The 22,537-nt window shown below is 35.7% G+C and overlaps 1 protein-coding gene across 2 annotated transcripts; it reads right to left on the reverse strand.

Moving 5' to 3' along the window:
- Positions 1 to 729: 729 nt before the first annotated feature.
- Positions 730 to 22,242, reverse strand: LOC143849368 (uridine kinase-like protein 3). 2 transcript variants are annotated; one of them, XM_077358373.1, is made up of 16 exons: positions 21,970 to 22,242; positions 20,907 to 21,075; positions 17,259 to 17,350; positions 16,459 to 16,528; positions 14,076 to 14,194; positions 13,383 to 13,479; positions 12,614 to 12,693; positions 10,825 to 11,019; positions 10,562 to 10,645; positions 10,415 to 10,475; positions 4,987 to 5,047; positions 3,949 to 4,042; positions 3,800 to 3,872; positions 3,001 to 3,083; positions 2,121 to 2,314; positions 730 to 974 (listed from the first exon to the last, which is right to left on the reverse strand). In XM_077358373.1, the coding sequence occupies exons 2-15, from the start codon at positions 21,058 to 21,060 to the stop codon at positions 2,141 to 2,143; spliced, it is 1,437 nt and encodes a 478-aa protein (XP_077214488.1). In that variant the 5' UTR covers positions 21,061 to 21,075; positions 21,970 to 22,242; the 3' UTR covers positions 730 to 974; positions 2,121 to 2,140. The 2 variants fall into 2 exon arrangements, with proteins under 2 accessions (XP_077214488.1, XP_077214489.1); XM_077358374.1 differs by lacking the exon at positions 10,825 to 11,019.
- Positions 22,243 to 22,537: the final 295 nt, after the last annotated feature.

Below are 22,537 nucleotides of genomic sequence, written 5' to 3' on the forward strand. Positions count from 1 at the left end.
TGGTCCCAACCAGTCCATACATACATAGGCAGACCTCCACTCAAAAACCTAACGTTCTACTACGCTTCCACATCCACCTACCCTGTGACGACTTTTTCTATGGCCCCTTTTTTGTTTTGCTTTTTTTTTTTTTTTGGAAAATGTATGGCATTTTTTCATATAGCCCTTTCCGCATGCTGCTCTTTCTGTGAGTCACGTGGTGGCTTACTCTAATACCAAATGTTAGGTACCCAACCAATATGCCAAAAGCTCCAGAGCTGACGGAACATGTTACGCTAGGCCCTTTAAACATGACCCATACAAATGTCCCACCTAGGCAGACCCCACTCAGAACTATGGAACATGTTAGGCTAGGTCCTTTAAACATGACCCATACAAGTGTGCCACCTAGGCAGACCCCTCTCAGAACCATAACATTACCACGAAATAATAATGATAAAAGGAGATATGATGGTACTATTAAAAAAAAAACAAAAAACAAAAAACAAAAAACAAAAAAAACAAAGGAGATATGATGGTGCAAAAAGCATACGACTAGCCTCATCTTGGCCGAGCCACAAGGCATTGGAGCGATCTAAACCCTTAATGGTAGGCCCTACACGAAGATGGCATAACACAAAAAAATGGAGAGCTTGTCATTAGCATCTCATAGTATCATTACTCGTGTAACAAGAAAAAGAAAAGCCCATACCAAGTAAAAGTTTCCTTTTTATATAATAACCACATAAATTCTAATACATATGGAAAAGTAAAAGCTTCCTTTATATACAAGAACAAAGCACAACAAAGATTCAGCATGATACTAAATGGAATGGGAACAAGTAATGGCATATATTGAACATAAGAGATAATTATTCCAAGCCATGGAGAGGAAGATTTCAGAGCTGAAAGAAGGTTCAATTGAAATCAAAACTCGAAAATTGTAGGCGTACACCGGTTGCTCATTTAACTGGAATAATAGCCCCATGCAAAATCTGCGGAAAGAGCTAAGAAATCGTATGAGCATTGATGTCGATGGAAAAGTTGTTTTTGTTATTATTATTATTATTATTATTATTATTATTATTATTACTATTATTAGGGAAATGATATCAACACTCCAATGTTTTGATATCACTAGCTTGTCTTTTAGTATATAAAAGGCTGTCAACAGGTTATTACAGTTCCCAAAAAGCTCTCACAAGCCCATTAAATACTAACAGACAAGCAAGGAGAGAGTGGATGTCAAAACATTGAAGTGCTGATATCATTTCCCATATATTATTATTATTATTATTACTATTATTATTAGAGGAGAATTAAAAGGTAGTAAAATATGGGTGAATTTCCTAAGGAAAAAAAGAAGAAGAAAATTTGCACTCTATGTTGCATCAGTGAGTGTCGGAATCCGACACAGATATCATCGGAATCCAACACAGATATCTGAGTGTCAGATTCAGCAAACCTCAAAAAGGCAGATTCATGGATTCACTAATATAATTTAATCAATTTTAAAATTTTACTTTTTTTTACATAAAAATAAGGTGACATTAAAATTTAAATAGGTAAATATAATATTTTATTTCAATATAAAAACTTACTAATTGGATGGATAAATCTCAAAAGGTGCAGAAATTGTAGCAGTATTAAAAAAAAAACAGATTAAAGAGATCTAGAAGTGTCACAAAGAATCCTAAAATATTGGAATCCAGAATCCGTGTAACATAAAGAATACTTCAATTAATGGAGGCAATTGAAGAGAAGAAAAAGTAATTGTCTGTTTGGTGGCACGTAGTTGTCTTGTAGAGTAGTGGTAAAGTAGAATTGAAGGATTCACTACGGTGTTTCAAGGTGTTTTCGAGAAAACGTGATATTTACTTATTTGTCGGAGGTATATGGGCATGTAGAGCCAAACAAACACAATGGCTGAGGGCCTGAGGCACTATTTGCCTTTTCTTTTTATTTTCCGTACAAGAGAAAACAAGAGCAGCTCAATACATGAAATGAAACAAAAATGTATCAATGTGTGTTTGTATGTTGGAAACAACCAATTAGTCCAAAAGCTTAAGCTGTAGGAGATGACGTTATTTACTCCTTTATACTTTTAACAGTATGTATACGTGTAGGTAGAAGTAACTTACTCGGATTGAAGTCCGGTAAACTATATCTGGGAAATAACATTCTGCTCATCATCGTCAGTACCGAAATACCGGTCTCCATACTCACCCATGCCAGGAATGACACGATAATCTTCATTTAAGCCATTTTCAATCTCAGACGTCACAATTTTAAGTCTTGGGAAGCTTTTGCAAACAACATGCACTCCTTGGGGTGCCTATCATATTGAAGAAACCATTTCAGCATCTTAACAACATTATAAGCATCGAGGAAGATCAGAGGGAAAACCTACTTTAATAGTAGTTTTAGTCAACCATGAAAACTGAATAAGGTGCTATCCATGACTCGAACCTGTGACACCAGGTCACAATGGAGCAACCTTACTGTTGCGCCAAGGCTCACCCTCTAACCATATAAAGACATAAAAAACAAATATATTGAAAATGGGAAATTGAAATCTATGGAATGGAAAAAAATATTTTGGTAATAGCTATTACAAATAGAATTCTTTGCAAGATATTTTGTGTATTATTAAATATAAGGTTATGCATCAACTCAGTGAGAAATATCAGTATAGAATGCTACTCCATGAGTAATGGCGCAGTGATTCCCAATTAGATTAACTGATTTCACAAGAGCAGTCAGTGAGTCTTTTGCTGCCTCATCATATTATCTTATTCTCAGGTCTTTTGCAAGAAATGAGACTAGAAAGAAAACCAGAAACAAACAAGTCAACGACCAGTGGCGAGATTCCTAGGAGGCCCTTCGCAAGAGCGAGAGGCCAACTTAGTCTTTAAATATAATCAGTACGAAAATCCTATTTTTACTGTTCAACTGCACTTATACTTGCAGGGCAAAAGAGTAGCTGGGAAAATCCTCCCCTAGAAGGTAATTTCAACTTACAGATATGAGATTGAGAAAAATGATGTTGCATTCTGGTACACCCTTCCGTATGAGCAAAGAAATAGCTTGAACAGCTGAATTCCCTGGAAAAAAAAGTAATAGTGGGGACAAATAATTCAGTAAGGCATCTGCACCAAGCACTAAGCAATGAGAATTCAACACAAAATTTGGATTTGCTTCTCTACATTGGATGGCAAGTTAAAATTCCAAGTTGTTTAGTAATAAGCAGATCATTATCTATTATACTAGTATGATTTGTCATACTACAAATTAATTCTTGTAGCGTGTTCCGTAAAACACATACATACATTCAGACATACATATGGAAGTATATCATTCAGTTAGTTTTTTAACAAGAATGAGAAGGGCAAAGGTATTTGGTAAATTTATATTTTAAGAAAAATATAAAATAAAAATATTGTAATTTTACCAAGATATTTTTGATAAAAATAGAAATATAGCGAGATGTTTTAAAATCTCAGAGTTTTGTCATTTTATCAAAATGTCGCGATAAAAGCACAATATTTTGAAAAAGTAGGAGATATTTGTGATTGTGATCATAAGTCCACTTCAGTTTATGTTCCCAAGCCTACTTAGCCCTGGAATACTAGTCTAGCTCCATGGTCAGATTCAAAGTCTAAGTTTTTCACATTATTGCATTCAGGTGTGTATTCATTGCATATAGCAGACATGCGACGAAGAAATATTGACAAACATTTGATGCCTAAGCATAATTAATTCCAATATAGTAAGAAACAGAAGCATGAAAAGAAAATCTCCACTTTAAGAACATCCCAACCTGTCCCTAGAATAGGATCCAAAAGTAGCACATGCCTATCTGAGATGTCATTTGGCAATTTCTCATAAATTAGCTGCACAGCAGTCAAAATGTCAAAAAGGCAGTGTAAGAAAATAAGAGGAAAGAAACATCAGAAGCTCCACCCCAACCTGCTGACCGTTATCTCCCTCTCTATGAATAAGAATCTTCCCAATCTTGATTCCTTTACAACATGCCCGCAACGCGTTCTCCATACTTTCACCACTGACATTAGTTAGACAGGTGTAATTCATCATTCAAAAGGATCTGAGCAAAGATAACAGTGACATTCAAGTAGATTACATAGTGTAAAATATGAAAACAGCAAGAGGCAAGTAACTCTACTAAGTTGTACATGGTGTGTAGATACTCAAAATTGTTTTTTATTCAGTATTAAAAAGGAAGAAGCAGTCTTTGATAGGGGAACCAGCGGGCCAGGCATGGGCTTTCCTTTCAAAAAAGAAATGAATAGGCCTGGCCCGGCCTGGACCGATTACGAAGTAGTTTGTGTCCAATTACCATGTTGACACTCTTAGGCTTTGTATTCTTTGTTTCTGAGAAACTGTGGAAATGATGACATGTGACAAATGGGAAGGAACTTCAGATTTATTAAGTGAGACCGAAATGTTTATTTTGTAACTTTTATCCCTGTAGTCTTGTTTGAGATTCTCATGTTTCTGATTTGCATTTATTGACATACTAACTATGACAGTTCTAAGTTCTAACCACCTGACAATGCTACAACGACCCTTTCCATTGATAGAAACTTTTATGAGCATTCTAAGAAATCTCAAGGAAGTTCGACACTCTGGTCAATTGTCGGGCTCAAAGCACATAATTTCTAAGTATCAGCCTGATGATTAGGAATCATTTCATAATCATGAAAAATCATGCAGCAAATGCCTTTATTCTGTTGAGTGTCCTACTAAACAGCACATATATTACACTGACTAGAGAGCATGGCATCCAGCTAGCAAGCACCTCAGACTATCTGTGACACATTCTACATCACCCATCTTTTTATACAGTCACAATTCACATATTCAAAGTTGGCAAAGATTCATAAACAAAGAGAAGTGTTGTTGAAGTTATATTAGATGTTCTTCTCTTCATGTACTTACTTCGGATGAAAATAATAATGAGACTAAAACTGTGACTAAACAATATACCTTCTTATTATTGAGACACCGCATAGCCTTTTGCAGAAATCCACCCCAGTATACACCGATCCTGCATTTGTAAAAATAAAAACATAATGAAACCAGTTTCCCGGCAAAACTGCAACTTCACAAACACAACACAATCAACTATCAATTCGTAATGAATAAATCAATCTTATCCCCCTCAGATTTCAATGTTATTCTTAAAATAGAGCTATCTAAGCCAATTTTGAAAGGGCACTAAGCTTTCAAAAGGTGCACTAATGGTTATATATCAGAAACCTAATCTTAGGGTTAATCATCTTCCTATAATTTAAATATTGATTTGAATATATATATATATATATATATATATATATATATATATATATATATATATATATATATCATAAAATTGATTTGCATGAGATATTGATGGTTTGATCAGTGATCGTGCGGTTTCAAAATTTTATAGAGATACTATCATTGCTGCTTGGATAATTACAGGTTGAATACATCTTACCATAGAATTCTATATTTATCTCGTAGATCAAGTATGGAATCCTGTTTTCTCACTTTAAATGAACCAATTATGTAGAATTGATTGTACAAAAAAAAATTACAGTATGAACCATATGCAGAGAAATAAAAAAACCTGCAGACTAAGAGCCCTTTCGCTAACAATAGAATTTCTACTAGCAAGATAAAAATAAAACAACAATTTCTTGAATAAGTACTGGATGGCATAAATATTGATGCAAATTTGTTGCAATAAATCCGCCAACCGCAACAGAGATGCAAGAAACAAGATTCAATTGCATAAACAAAGAAACAATTGCATCAAAAAAGAAGCAAACAAGAGATATAGAGGGAAAATTAACATAAAGACACGAGGAGATAGAGAATCTACTCCAAAAGTAGAATCAACTCCTACCATTAAAAAAAAGTAAAATCCACTTCTCCAATCCAGGTAACAGGGATTCTTCTAAATGGGCGAAGTACCCATGTCGGACAAGTCTCAGACTCCAATACTGCAGGATTCTCTGAAACACTCCTAGATATCTTTAATCTTTTTTTCTGAACAGTATTACCACAGCTTTACAATTACCATATGTTTTGAGCATTACCCATCATAATAGTAAGTTTTCTTAAATGGAAATACAACACTATATCTACTTAACCTATAAATTTTTCAATATATTACTTGCTATAAGCCTATAACCATTTTATTATGTAAAAAATTAAAATTTGAGAATTAATTAAAATATTTTGGTGAATCCATGACTCGTTCTTTGTGAGGTTTACCGAATCTGACACTCGATACCCATGTCAGATTCCAACACTTGTGCCCATACGGATGCCGCATAGCCTCCTAGCCTCCTAGCCTCCAACTCCAAGTCAAAAACTTTCTAGCATATAAAAAAAAACCCTAAAAGTTTATAGCACCGCATAGAAAACCCAGTAAACCAGCTTCTATCAAACAGAACAAAATCCACAATAAATACCCATAGCTGAAAACTGCAAGAAAGCCCGAATTTCTAATTGATTGGGCCTGCTTTGTTGTTTTAATTTTGTTCTGCTGTAAACTTTCATGGATATTGGAGAGTTCAGGATTACGGTCTATCTATGTTTGCACAATACATCGTAAAAGATTCACTTCATATATACTAACCAGGCAAAACAAACAGTTGAGAATAGGGCAAACCATCTTCCAAATGCTATAACCTCGGTAACAAGAAAAACTAAGGAAATACCAACAGTTTCAAATCACTTTCCAACAATAAATAGCGCAAACTGCCAGATATTTTATTTATAAAAATTAAAGTACCAAAGCCAAATAGATTTCTGGAATATGTGACGACCTTCAAATTGTTGACCAGTCAAATAGGATCATGACTTGAGATCGTTAACAACTCATTGTGTGCATATTGTCACTTCTTGAACTGATCATACTTAGGGGCAGTCTAAACGAATATAGGTAAGCAAGATTATATGTATAATTTTGTGACTAATGCTCACGATGCTACATTATTAATGTATAAATGGAATCCCTTAATAAATAATACTAGCTTATATGTACCGGAAGTGTATACAGTTGGGTCATTGTTAATCAGTCATCACTGATGAAATAAGAACATTTTGAAGCGACTGAGTGAGGACAATGCCTTAAGAACCTACAAGATACAAACCAGCTTGCACTAGATGATAAGGAAGTTCTTGCAAATTATGGCCTTGATAGCAATGTCACTAGTTGTGAACCATGAAACAAGAACCGAACCAGCGAATGAATGGACATGTGATGCAAATATTAGGCCTAAATAAGTGGCATATTTGCCAATTAGTATTTTATTATGGGTATTTTAGTCATTCGGTTATTTAGAGTTCTTATTTTAGTAGGCTTCTTTAAGAGTTCATATTTTAATATGTCTTTCCGACTAGTGCCATGCCCCCCGCTAGCCTTCCCGCTGCAAAACCACTACCGGCACTCCTCGCCGGTATCACACAGTGCACCACTGCGTCACAGGACCCATGCTCTTTCGTGTTGTTGAAGAAAACCTTGGAGATATTTTTTTGGCAACATAAAAACTTCCTTCTCAAGGAAGCAGCAGTACGAGTCATTGTGTCAAGGTAAGTTGCCTTATAAGGCTTCTATTTCCTCCTAAGTGGGTGGTCCCCACCTCTCTTTTAAACTTTTGTTTCCACTTAGTATTAGGTCGGTTACTTTTATTATAAGTTGCCTTATAAGCTAGCTTACAGTCACCCGATCAGCTTGAAAGCTAGGGGCCCACATAAAAAAAGGAGGAGTGCAGTAGCACTCAGTTACATAATGAGTAACTGAGAATTAAAAAAAAAAAATTTAAAAACAGTTAGCTTTCTCTTTTCTGACCTCCCCTTCCCACGTGGACACCCCTTAGCAGATTTACCACCCCTCCTTAATTACCTTGGACACCCACCTTTCATTAGTTAATGAAATTTCAACCCCCAATTTTTCCCTTAGGCACCCGCCCTTTTTTACTTGTTGGTAATTGTTTCGAATTGAATCTGTTGCATCTGTTCCACAAGTGTGTTGCCATTGAAAGAGAGGAAAAACATAGAGAAAAAAAGAAGTAGTACTCTCTCTCTCTCTCCACTCCCCAATTGTTTTCTCTCTCTTCCTTTGGGCTATTTCCTCTCAAAATTGAATTTCGCCATCAACACAAAAGTTGTTCGTGACAACTTTTAGTGCATATCCGGGCTACTTCCAGCAATCAGCAATGACTGCAAGCACTACTTCGTGCAACTTTGGCCACCCATCCGATTTGATCCAACTGTTGATCCAAGCCATCCAGGAGTCCGATTTCAGATCCACGACAGACGTTGTGCTTCTTTCGACATACCAGATAGATCAGACGGTTGATTTCAGTTTTGACGCCGATCCCAATGACTCCACCATTTATTCCGTTTTTTGATGGGTACGACGAAAGCTATTGGGATGGCCGCACTCACTTTCGCTATTATGAGGATGCATGTTTACGTTGGATCGATGCTCTAGATGCATATCATGAGTACAATGGCCATGATCACCTCTAGAGTATCTACTGGGCTAAAGAAACTGTGCGACGACAAGCCCATTATTATGATTTATTTCCGCATTATTTAGTTTCTAATATTTTTATTTCCATGTTATTAGTTTCTAGGATTTTAATTTCCATGTTATTTTTAGGAATTCTTATTTTAGTAGGTTTCTATCTTTTAGGTTGTTTATTTGCCTATATATAGGCCTCAAGGCTGAGGAGAAGATTTTCTTGGCGCGCTATTGCGAGCGATTACCTGGCTCTTTCGCCGTAGACACTTGGATCTTTCGCTTTGATACCAAAGTGATGTAGCACCGTGAAAGGAAATAGAAGAAAGGGGAGAAAAGAAGAGAAAACGAATAGGGAAATAAGAGAATAGAAAAGAAGACGAAGGGAAGAAGAGAGAAAAGAAGAGACGAAATTAGAGGGAAGAGAAGAAACCTTTAGGGGGAGAAGCCAATCAATCTTTATTAATCATCAAAGTTAACAATAAAACTGTAAAGAGGCCTATATATAGGCAAATAAACAACATAAAAGATAGAAACCTACTAAAATAAGAATTCCTAAAAATAACATAGAAAATAAAATCCTAGAAACTAATAACATGGAAGAGAAGAAGAATAGAAGAGAAGACGAAGGGAAGAAGAGAATAGAAGAAGAGAGAAAAGAAGAGAAGAAATTAGAGGGAAGAGATGAAACCTTTAGGGGGAGAAGCCAATCAATCTTTATTAATCATCAAAGTTAACAATAAAGCTGTAAAGAGGCCTATATATAGGTAAATAAACAACCTAAATAATGCGGAAAGATCAGCAAGATGGTGCGCCAGTGAGGAATCGAGTATAAGGTAGGGCTTAGATAGGGTTTTGGGCTGAGAAGAATTGTTTATTTGGGCAGGTTATTGGGTTAAGGGACAATAAAAGCCTATTGTAAGTGGCTGTTAAAGAGGATAATGGGACTGGTTTTGTATGATCAAAACAGAGAGGGTAGCATGGTTGTTTATGGTGTAGGGACAAAGGTGTGATTTCAGTTGAAAGTAGAAAGTTGGTTTGTGAGGGACGAGGGCTAGCTTAGGCTAAACAGGCTAAAATAAGTAGGGGTTATTGATCAGTTTCAGCAAAACACAAGAAAGTTATGACTAGTGTGAACCCAAATAACTGAGGGTTGAGGATTTGGTGGCTGGGAGAAAAAATCCGGCCGTGATTTCCGCGGGAACAATTCTTAGAAGACTTGGATCTTTAGCTCTGATACCAAACTGATGTAGGATCGGGAAGGGAAATAGATGAAAGGGGATGACTATATATAGGCCTCTTTACAGCTTATTTTGTAACTTTTGATGATTATTGAATAAAGATTCTTCTCCCCTCTACAGGTTTTTTCTTCTCTTCTCTTCCTCTTCTCTTCCTCCTCTATTCTTCTTCTTCTCTTCTATTCTCTTCTTCTATTATCTTCTTCTTCTGGTTCTTTTTATCTCTTTTTCAGGTTCTTTTCGTCTCTTCTTCCCCTATTCTTCTAATTCTATCCCTTTTCGTCTATTTCCCTTCCCGATCCTACATCAACATGTCGTTGCATACCTTGTATATCTGTGCTTCTTAGGCACTGCTCAAGTCATGTTTATAAGATTTACAGAATAAATAATTACACCGCCTTGTGATTTACACAAACTGAAGGCTAACAACAGCATAAAGTAGAAGCCGAAGGATACAGCAAATGCATATTTGAATTGCCTTGTAGACGCATCGGAAGCAGAAAAATTACAGGTTTCATATGTCGAAAGTATATCATTGTCAGTGACAGTTTCTATCAGCACCAAATTTGAATAGCCTATAAAAGTATATTAAGATGGTTCACCACAAACTTAACAAACATTAAATAGAACCTATACAAAGAGAGTAACAGCGGCTTACCAGTTGGAGTTGTCACCTGCTTTTCAGTGAATGGAAGATGGCCCAGACCATGTTCGACAACCTGTTAAATATCCCAAGAAAGAATCATAAGATAACTTTTTTTAAGTGATCAAAACAAATCATTACTACATCAAAGAATGTACTTACCAAACGAATCAATCTATCAGAATAAAATACAAAGTCATGCTTTGTTGTTTTAGCATCACGTATTAGCGTATGCATACCTCGTATCTGGAGAAAGCTGGCAGGAATTAGTAAAACTTCAAGAAACACACAAAATGAATATTAAACTCAATAACTCAGGGGACCAAGAATTGGGATAATAATCACATAAAACTTGGAACTCAAAGCAGACTCCCAACTCAGATAAAGAGAGATGAAAATTTTAATCAGAAAACGAGTGGCTGTACCTGAAAAGTCGACTGAATGACATAAAGATTTGAATATATTTTACAGAGATCATGCTGACCAAGTTTTGTACGTATATGTTGCATAATCAAATCAACTGCTACATTATTATCTCCCCCACGGGGGATGATAATATCTGCATACTTTTTTGTTGGAAGTATGAAGTCATCAAAAGCAGGCTTCACAAATTTTGAGTACTGCACTTGTAAATTACAGACTCAGTCAGTGCACACCTTTTGGCATATGAAAATAACAACCTTCAAACATTACCAATCGCATAAGTAGAAATGTAACCATTATCTATGAGATATGACCATCACTTAAATTAAATGATCAATTATCTATAGGTTATGAAAGGATATTACCACATAATACATTAAGAATTGTAGCAGAATAAGATCCTGAGATTCTTCAGATACTGTAAGTTAAGAAAAACCATGCATGATATACCAATAAAATAAGATCCAGAAATGGCGCAAAACTTTGTGTAAATATATGGATCCAGAAACTAGAGACTCCCATGCTATGAGAATGCATTACATGTTTCTACCAACAATGAAGATTAAATAAATATTCAAACATAAAATTTGATAATCCAGCTAATAAAACTACACACAATTTATGAACTGGTTTAGTGATGAGGATCTGCGCATGAATAATAAGTTAAGTCAAATAGACAATAAAGCTGAGTACAATATTGAATGCATATTCTTTTATTATAAATTGAGGGAAGCTAGGAAGGCACGTCCATGTCAGGGATGTCCTCGACAGCCCTCCTTATTCTGCTATCTTTTCAAGGATGTACTTTTTATGACAAAAGTACCCTTATCATTCCATAAAATGACAAACATGTCCATGCTTTGGTACACTTGACAAAATTAGGAGGGCTCTTTGAGACAACCTTGACACATTCATGTCTTCATATCATTTCCTTCATAAATTTGTAATGAATATTTTTTGCTTGGATTGAAAGGGACTAGACATGTAGCATGAGGAGAAAGTCAAATACCCAATGTTATTATCTCTCAAGCATCCTTAAGTGTGGATTTCAGTTGGGATGTAGTATGCTATTGCTAGTAATTATAAGAACTTCATCACAAATTATAATATTTTCTACAACAAGTAATTTGATAATATATGCATTGTTTTGAAAATCTTGTGATTTACAATTCAAATCAAATCTTATGGATTTCGATTTGAATCCCATGATTGAATCTTAATTTGTATGATCTTGCAATTTTCAATAATTAAAAGAAGAGCTAAAAGAAGAGTTTATAATTAAAGTAGAGTTAATAATAAAAGGGTTTTGCTAACGAGGGCACTTGTTAAACATCATTTAATTGCCCTCGGGATCTTGAATTTACACATACTTGGAGGAAAAAATCTCAAAGCATGTGTAAAAGTCTCAAAGTATGTGTAAATTCATATTTCCAACAGTAATTAAATGATGCTTAACAAGTGCCCTTAGGGCACTCATTAGCAAAACCCATATAAAATTGGTAAACACAATATTCAATAATCAAACGGAATGTCACACTTGACACCATACAAAAATGTGTCCTCACGTCCACATTAAGTCTAACACTTCCAACAATACATTTAAAAGTGTTCAAAGGAGTGTCGACACATGTGGACACGCGTGTTGTGTCGGGCATGGTACGACACGTGTGCCAGCAATAAATTCAAAGCGTCGGCTAAATCATAGACAAATTAACAAGTTGTTAACCTGGTCTAGTACTTGTTCTAATGTCTCTACTGTTCATGTCATAAACAAATTAACAAGTTGCTAACCTGGTCTAGTACTGTTCTAATGTCTCTACCCTTCTCAATTGTATCGCGCCTTATCCTCCTTGCCAAGCGTACATCAGCATCTGCACTGAAAAATTTTCATCATGAAGACAATAAGAGCAACAGCGTAACATGGAAACCAGTGCAGTAATCTAGAAACAAACGGAGAAGTACACAAGGATGACAGAGAATTACATATAACTGCTAAGTCTAGTCAAGTTACACCAACATACCTACCAAAAACAAAAGTTACACCAATAATACTTTGCAAAGTATTGATGACAAACATACTTCTAATATGCTAAGGTATGAAAAGTAAAACATAAGGTAAGGGATCAAGAAATTCTAACCTACAAGCAATAAGTAGAAGTGCAAAACAAGCGACGACCCATAGGCAGTGGATGTGATGGGTTGAATTATAATCTTCATGCACATTTAATAACACAAAACAATCGAGATCAATTGTATGCAATAACCTATTAGATCTCATATGTGCAGAAGTTCCAAAAATGACTTTCTAACAAGCAATATGAAAGAAAGGAAGAGTGGAAGACAACCCATAAAGTAATCTGTATAATGATCAACAGAAAAAAATGATTTTTTTACATAGAGACAACTAGTGTGAAAATGATAAAAGTAAATACATTTGGATCTAAAAATGAATCCGTGCTTCGATGTGATGTTTATGGCATATAACCTGCTCATCAACAAGGTGAATATAAGAAATATAGAATGCTTCTTAAGATCCAAACGAAGGGGAAGCAAGAAGAACCTGTGTCAACAAAGATCTTCATGTTCATCAATTCTCGGACCCTAGGATCATGAAAAATAAGTATCCCTTCCAAAATTATCACATCTGAAGGATTGACCTGCCAAAAAACTACAAGGTTCATAACCATCATAATCACTGATTCATATCAAAAAACCTAACGAACAGGTAAAAACAACACTATCACATCTAGCTTTTCACAACAATATGCTAAAGGCAGGAGTACGAGTTTTTTTTTTTTTTTTCGAATGGTAGGAGTACGAGAAAAATTGTTTGTGCAGTAGTGTAGAAAGTTCCATAAAAGTTCCTGGGCACCTTCTAACAACAGAAAAAATGTAGATTTGGTAAAATCCATTAAGTAACCATCAGAAATTTTTGGATACACCAAAGACCCCAGCAGATATCAGGTATCAAGAGTTAAAAAGGGCAAGACTACTATATATGAACAGCTGGTAATTAGATACCACTATTTCAAGAAAATATAGAGCAAGTCCTAAAGATCTTTTTGAGAAGCATATATAACTTTCCCAAGATATCCATTTATGAAAAGAAATAGGTAGAACACTTGCATATGAATATAGACTAGTTCTGATCCCTAGCTCCAAGATACTACATCATCTTGCAATAGAAGCTAATGCATTAGTAGGAGCACATATCATTTACATTCAATAAGCAAGTAGCACGTAGTACTAGTACCTTTCTTGATGGCATTATGTAGTTCTTATAACTCTTTAGGTCGTAATGTGGAATATCAACTGCCTGTCCGTGCCTCAACTTCTCCATGCAATCAAGTAGTTGTTCAGTGTCAAAGGCATCTGAAAACAAGAAAAAGAGATCTTGTTTGAATAAGTGATCAGCGTCAAAGCAGATAATAGCGGAAAAATATGTTATACCTATTTAGAAGTCAAACAATCAGATGTTGAAGTTGCATTTATAACTTATAGTTTATGAACTGTGGGCTATTGACATCATATTTGCACCAGATTATGAATTACTAGCAGAAGCCAGAACTACTATTCCAATATGTAGTGAAGCAATTGCTGAAATCAAGCTAATTGCTTGGTCATGACCATGCAATGCTGTCACATTAAACTGCAAGGGAGAAATAATCTATGTGAACAAAATGTTTTACCAAGATTAGTTTTAGCTTGCTCGAAAAAAAAATTGAAGAATAAGGAAGGAGATCAATCAGATGAAATTGCCAAGATAATTGAATGGATTATAGACCGTCAAGCCTCAGAATCAACAAACAGCTGAAATGCAAGAAGCTACATTGTTGAAATGACAATAACTTGGGGCTTTTGATGCGCAATTTTATCTAGGAGTACTTTTCTTTGGAGATACAATAAGAAATCGAACTACATTAAAGAGCACAATTTGTACTTCACAACAATCGCTAGTCAGCATTGAGGCAAATTGTACCATTCAAAAAAAACAAAAGCATAGAGGCAAATTGTTCTGCTGAAATGGCCTAGATTGGGTTTAATTTCTCAACAAGGAGACAACAAAGTCTAAGATGCTTAACGGAAGCTTGCCAACCAATGCAGCTGCATCCTTGAACTCAGAGCTTCCGATGGAGAAGGACTAACGTCATTGAATACTAAAGTAAAACTTTAAAATACTGGTTTATATTGGTCATACAATTTCTTGTACATTTAACAAAAAAATACAATTTTCTTGTATCATCTGAAAAAAGAACAAAAATAGTCTATAGCCTAGCAGTAAAAAATATTAATTTCTGATGGTAACTAAGGGAGGTAAAAGAAGAAGATGGCTATGCATAAAATATGAAAATCATATACAGTTCCAATATTTTGGGAACAATGATAAAACAAAGTTTAAAGAGCAACCAGTTATATGCCTCTTCTGTTTCCTATAGACAGGTAAAAGGAGTAACCAGTTGTATGCTCCTTGTGCTGCTTATAAAGGAAAAAAATTGAATGAACGTCATGTGTGACCTCATAACTTTCAACTATGAAACAACTTATCTCCAATAAATTGAATTAAAATGAATTTTTTTTACCAGTTTTTTCCTTCTCCAATCTGCATTATCACTTTCCCATTCCACGATGATTCATTTTATCCCAGCCCAAAGACTGCATCACTTACGTGCCTCTGAACTTCAAGTTCATATTTACTCACTTCAAGTTCTTCCTTTTCCATGGAATCAGAACTTGCTTGGATACTAATTTAATGCAGGAAAGATTAATTCACAACAATGTACCTTCAACTCCCATTCAATTTTCTTGTTCAAATACTCGTGCAAAAAAATAGCAGAAAATCTACATGAAAAGTCACAAAATTTCCAGCAAAAGTTGCCCTTGAAAACTCAAGAACAAAAGAACTCATTGGTTTGTTAGAATCATACCACTGATCATGTATATCACAAGACATGATCTTTATACGATCACTGTATGAAAACCTCCGGTATCATACTCAGAGAAGGAAATCACATTCCAATATCAGAAAAGCTACTGAGAGTTATAGCAAAAGAACAATTTACATTCATTACCAATACTCCTGAACCCTACTTATCGAACATTGATCAAGATTCTCCAAAGACCTAACCTGGCTCAAAAGAAAACTCTAAAGGTCAACCAAATTACATTTATTTGCCCCCAAACGACACAAAATAACTTAGAAAATATTACACTGCCTAAAGTGCCCCTAGTTTAGACATCATCTTAAACCCCAACTTCCCTAACAAAACGAATGAAATTGATAGGGTAAGTCAAAGCCCGACTTAAAAAAAATCCTAAAACTTAAATTAACTCCCCCTAACAAGACATATGCAATTGATAGAACTTATAACAATAAATAAAATACCCTCAGATTCTTGTCCCTTTCTCTTCCTACTCTTTCCTTTTTTGTAGATGGATGATTGATGATCCTGTTTCAAATATTATTGTAAGAGCTGAACATCTTTCAAATAATTCACAGATGGTAAAAATTCTGTAGAAACATTACACAGCTTAAAAAGGACTGCAGAAACTGATAATAAATGTAAAAATATACGCTAAAGTGAGGAAATTCTTCATCAATAGTTGTTTCTAGTATTCTATTAGAAGATGGAAATTACCAGGATGATCAAAGTTATAATCATGAGCTCGCATTAGTTCCTCTTCAGTCAAATTGTGATAAAAGGAATCCTGCAAAAATATGCACAGAAAATGATTTAATTTGAGAGTAAAGAAAAGCTCATTTTCATAAACAAAAGCATGTGGGGATTCAGTAAAAGATAAATAAAGATGAAACCGGGCAGTGTATTATTTTTCAGTCACTTGTTAAGTTAAAGAAACCTACATAATTCCCATGAATAGCCTCAAACAGGCTCCTATATCTTGGCTTAAGAAATCCAAAAGAACTTGTCATTATTTACCACAGTGATATCAACCCACTGTTTATAGCTCATCTTATAAACAAATTAAAACATAGAAACCTCTTCAAGGACAGAAGGATCGCCATCTGCAAAGAAAGATGTTGGATATTCAATTTGTTGAGCCATTTGGAAAAGTTAGCCACGGCCCTCAGTAGTCATTTACCTGGATCCCTCTTTTGAATCAAAATATTAATTAATATGGGAGCAAAGAAAATGGAATTAGGGTGAGATGAATCATAATGTTGGAGATATTTTCCCTGAAAGATGTGACAGATAATAAAGTGGCTCATCCTTTTGTACGGTTTCAAAGCTTTCATGATTTTACAGATGCGTGGAGAGCTGAACCTGGTGGCTGATGGTCAGCAATCTTAGGGTTAGTAGAGAAGGTTAATGTAGAAATCACTTATCCTGATGAGTAACGTTATATTTTGTTCTTTCTTCGAAATGGATCAATTATTACTGATAAAAATATTAAACTTCTTTTAAGAAGCAGAGATTACTTGATTGACAAGGACAACACGTTGATCATGAAGCTGCTCAATAATCATATCACAGACAGTGGTCTTCCCTGATGCTGCACCACCAGCAACTCCTGCACAGCATTCACTAAAAGCATCAAGGTCGGGAACTAACCCAACAAGAAAAGGAAAACAAGCTACAACATATTCAAATTCATGTAATGTAGCATTATTTTCAAAGAACATAAACTCCAGGAGCAACATTGATAGACCAATGAATGAAAATAACTGGAGCCAATGTCACATTGAGGATCAGCAAAATTTAAAACACCGAAATTCGATGCATCTAGGGATATATTTGAAACTGCAAGGAAAAGCTAAGCTTTTAGGGCATGCCTTCTAGAGTTTTTGTATACTGGCAGTGGACTACTAGTTAACTAATAACTGGTTTTATCATTTCCTGGATACAAACTTCCTCTTTAAGTCATGTAAATCCTTGATTGGAACAATACATGCTGAGTACTGATTGAAAAATAATAATAAAATAGGTATGAGCAGATGCAACTCGTAAATGATTTCCCGGAGTATTATTAACTGAAGTCTCAGCTATATTTCACCGCAAATCTAAATTCTAATAACTTTCAAATATTTTTGGTTTTCTAACATTCTGAGCCACATTACCCATAAGCTAGGCTGAATAACTTTCGAAAGGTATTGGTAAAAACAAGGCATGAGGCATGCCTCAATGCTTTTCAGTCAAAATAATCAACAAAATCATACGCAAGTAAATCTGGTCTGGATAAATAAAATACTACTAAATCTGCCAATTAAAATTAGATACTAACCAAATAAGTCAGCCCAAATCGACAACAAGTGGGTGTTCAAGGTCAACACTTCAACTTCAGACAAATCAAGAACAACAACAACAAAATTATTTAGGAAAATATACCCTAAATTTGTAGATTCTACTAATCTACCGTATCATATCAAATAATGACCAGAAAAGTCAATCTAAATCAACAACAGGGGTCAGCGTAACAGATACGGGCAGACACATGAATCATACTACTTTGGAAGACTAACTAGCATAGGTAGTGTAAGCTATGTTCAGTTAAAAGACTCTTTGATTACCCATGATTTGATAATGTATCACATGCTAAGGGGCTTTGACCAGACTGCAAGTAGCAATAGCAAGGAACAACCAATCATTTTGTCTAAAGATATAAGACCAATGGCTGCCTGCAATTTACCCAAACAGAATACTAGATAAAATGTATGCTTATACAAACTTTAGATATTCCTAAGTTTTTTTCTCAATGGTGTTGACATTTGAAATAACAGTTAACCTTAGAATTTATAACTTCCAAAAACATTGGCCCAATCAATGATCAGAAGAAAATTCCAGCCAAAAACAAAAATCTTAGAGAATAAAAAATAACACAGTAGTATCTCCACTAGTATGACAGAACTATTAGTTTCTTATCCAAGAAGATGCCCATTGGTAGTCAGTAAGGGTGACTGCTAAATAGCAAAGAATGCTTTGCACAAACATTACCATTAGCCCCTTCTGGACAAGGAATTAGGTGAATTTTTTTTAATGGTGGATTTTTGTTAAAGAATAAGAGGAACAAAAGACGAAGAGACTGAGATGGTCAAGAGAAACAAACAGGCAGACAAGGAAAAAGAAAAACAAAGCTACTCTCTGAGGCAGGAGATGATCAACACCTCCAACTCCGCCCGAGACGCATCAGAACGGGCCAGCTGGTCTGTCTTGCCATTGGAGGATCGAAACTCGAAAGACATTCTGAAATAAAGTCTCATGCCCCTCAACCAAGTCCAAAATCTCCTCGATGGAATCTGTAACTCCAAAGCAAACCCCTTAATCGAACGAATAACATTGAGAGAGTCTCCATCAGCCACTAAGGAATCAAGATGGGATGAATCTACAAGCCAAATTCCTCTCAAAAGAGCATGAACTTCAGCCTCATTTGGAATCTGTATCACCAAGCGGCTTGAAAAAACACACATTGCACCACACCCTTCTCATCTCAGAGAAGGCTCCCCATCCCAGCAGGCCCTGTGTTATCCAAGTTTGAACCATCAAAATTCATCTAAACTAATCTATCCGGAAGGGGGGGGGTGGACTGCATCTCAGGAAAGGACGATACAACTGACTTTGGCACAACCAAATCACATCCCAAGAGAATCGAATGGAGGATTCAGATATATTTCTAAAAGCCAATAAATAATAAATTTGCCGCCCATCGCATTATTGAAGAGAAAATCCATTGCTTCAGGAAGCACACTCCATTCTAAAGGGCGGCCCAGCGCACGAGGCTCCCACCATTGCGGGGTCTAGGGAGGGTTAGATGTATGCAGCCTTACCCCTGCTTTGTAGAGAGGCTGTTTCTTTGCTTCCATATAATGGAAGCACACTCCATTATATGATCCCTAAAATATCCTCCTATTCCTCTCCTTCCAAACAAACCACAAAGTTTTTGTAAGAGAATACTCCAAAGAAACCTCCCCTGAGAGGCCACGTGCAAAGACCAACTTTCTAACAAATCCACAATATGCATCATGAGCTCCCAATCCACCCCAAAAAGCCCAAAAATAAATGAAAATGCCTCATTGACGAAAATGAAGATATAGATGATCAACGGTCTCCTCCCCAACACAACACATCCTGCAATGATTAGTAATAAACTTCCTTCTATTACCCGAATGTTCAATCATGAGCAAACATGAAAGGAAACAAGAATCTTTCACAGCCTCTTAGATGGAGGAGAGAATGAAGTCAATGAACACATAATAAACTGGCTGTCAAAAGAACAGACAAAGAACGTCCCAACTGACTTGTTCTGCTAACACTAAGTCAAATCAAGCCATTATTGCTTCAACTGAGTCAATCTCCCTATCAAAGAATCTTCAGTGGAACTTCACCTTCTGAAAAACCTTGCTTTCTTGCCCCCCCTTTTTAACTCTACGACTAACTCCAGTTTCCCCCGCACACTATAGATCCCTTGGAAATCAGATATCAGGGTGTTGGACCCACACCGTAGAGCATGCCAAAAGCGGATTCTAGATCCATCTCCCATCCTAAGTTGAACATCTCTGTGAAAATGCTCAAAACCCCTCATAGGAATTAAGTGATTGTTGCAATATTGGAATAATAGACAAAGCCAAATTTTCAACAAATTGATGAGGGCATCGACAAAGAAGTAAGAGAAGTATATTGCCATCCATTACCTCTACCTAAGATTTTGACATATCAATTCAACTCAACTAAGCCTCTGTCCCAAACTAGTCGGGGTCAGCACTTTTGACATATCATGTGCTTTAAACTTTAAAATGATCAGTTTTAACTTTTAACTCTACTTCATGAAGGGCATATTGCTGGCAGTAATATCAATTAAGCAAAAAAAAGATGTGAATTGATGAAATTTTTAAGGATAAATTACTAGGTATGACATAAAGAAAATAAAAAGAGAAATAAAAAGACCATATTTTGATGACCAAAAACATAACGGGCATGCCCCATCCCGATATTGGGCTTATCATATTTAGACTTAATATTTAAAGGTGAAACACCCACGGGTTTGTTTAGTGTTCAACACCATTCTTTGTTCATCTGACAACAGATGCAGCCCAAACACTAAAAGATCTTTCTTAAGGATTTCTAATACTAACCAATTACAAAAGGTTGCTTAGGCACACTTTCAGCTGCTGAGGTTGTTGGTTGCTCCACCCCCAAACTTCTTGGCTCCAAGTCATCCAAGTGAAATCCTGAAAAATGAACTCCTGTAGAGACCTCTAGCAAATCCTCTACTGATTTAGAACCCATATGCAAGGACCTAACCTAGAAAAAACATTTCCAGAATAAAGATATCACTAGCCGCTAGAGAAAAGAATATGAACATGATATTAATATGATGAATTACTCTGGAATCATCCATTCTAACAAATTGATGATACCCAATTTACAAAACATTCAATCCAACATAACATAAACAACATACAAAATTCAAAATCGACTAAGCAAGAAAAAAAAAACATCAAACACGAATCAGATCACAGTCTTCTACTTCGAACATCAATACCATTACAATCCGACTAATTCCATTGTTTCAAACTGCAACGGCAAGTCAGTACTCACATATATGCGTGCAAAGCATGTGCTATGTATGTATGTAAGCATGCTTGTATAAGTGAAAGATTAATTCAATGTATAGTCTGCAATCATCCATCAGAACACATTATGCCACCGAATTGCATGACATTTAATCCAATAGAGTAAAAATACACACAGAATACAAAATCAACAAAGCAACAAAACAACAGGTCAAATGAGAATGGAATTGCCAAGTATGTTCTACTTTGAACATCAATGTCAATACAATCTGATCAATCGTAAGATCTCAAACTTCAACTGCCAGACAGCATGACATACATGTGTATGCATGTGCTATGTATGTATGTATGTATGCATGCGTGTAGGTATGTATGTGTGTGTGTGTGTGTAATCTAATGAAGAATGGAATCAAAACCACTCAATCGCAACACACCGATCTAATAAAAATCAGCAACATAGAGCTAACATTTCTGAAAGAAATCCACAGAGACCTTCCGATACAAAATCATACATCGATAAGTCAATATATAGAGAAGCTGAAAATTGAAGCTGAAGCGGAGAAGGAACTCGAATGTAGGGAAAAAGAAAGAATCGAGATCAAATGCAGATGCATAAATATACCTTGGGAACGGAATTTCTGAGATATGCAGAGAGAGAGAGAGAGAGAGAGAGAGATTGAGATCTGAACAGTAATTTGACCAACTATTTTTTTCCGCCTTCGCTTTTTAATCGTCTAGGAAATCCTTAGGCGGCGAGGGAGAAGAGATGAAGACTAATGATATTTTGCCATTTCGGTTTTTATAGTCGAATCGGAATTTTTTATGTTCCAAAAATACCCCGCTGAGATTGTAAAGCTCTGTTAATCTCAGCAATTTGTTTTGGGGAGTGATAAATCGACTCCCCATGTCTCTTTTTCTCTCCTCCGGGTTAGAGAGGGAAAGAGGAGAGAGATAGACACATGGGGAGTCGATTTATCATTTTGGGGGTCGATTCATCACTGCCCTTTGTTTTAGGGAAGTGACATCAGCACAACCTGCTTTAGTGGAAATATCAAAACATGGTAGTGCTGACATCATTTCCCTTTTTCTTTTCTTTTTTATTGACATGAAGGTTTGTAGCTTTATGTAAACTTGTACGAGCATTTCTCTTTGGCTAAATGTTATCTCTAAGATAAGATTGTTAGTGATTT

This window comes from Tasmannia lanceolata, unplaced genomic scaffold (assembly GCF_043159265.1).
Source record: "Tasmannia lanceolata isolate RefF3 unplaced genomic scaffold, GAP_Taslan_0.1 ptg000018l, whole genome shotgun sequence".
NCBI classification, from domain to species: domain Eukaryota; kingdom Viridiplantae; phylum Streptophyta; class Magnoliopsida; order Canellales; family Winteraceae; genus Tasmannia; species Tasmannia lanceolata.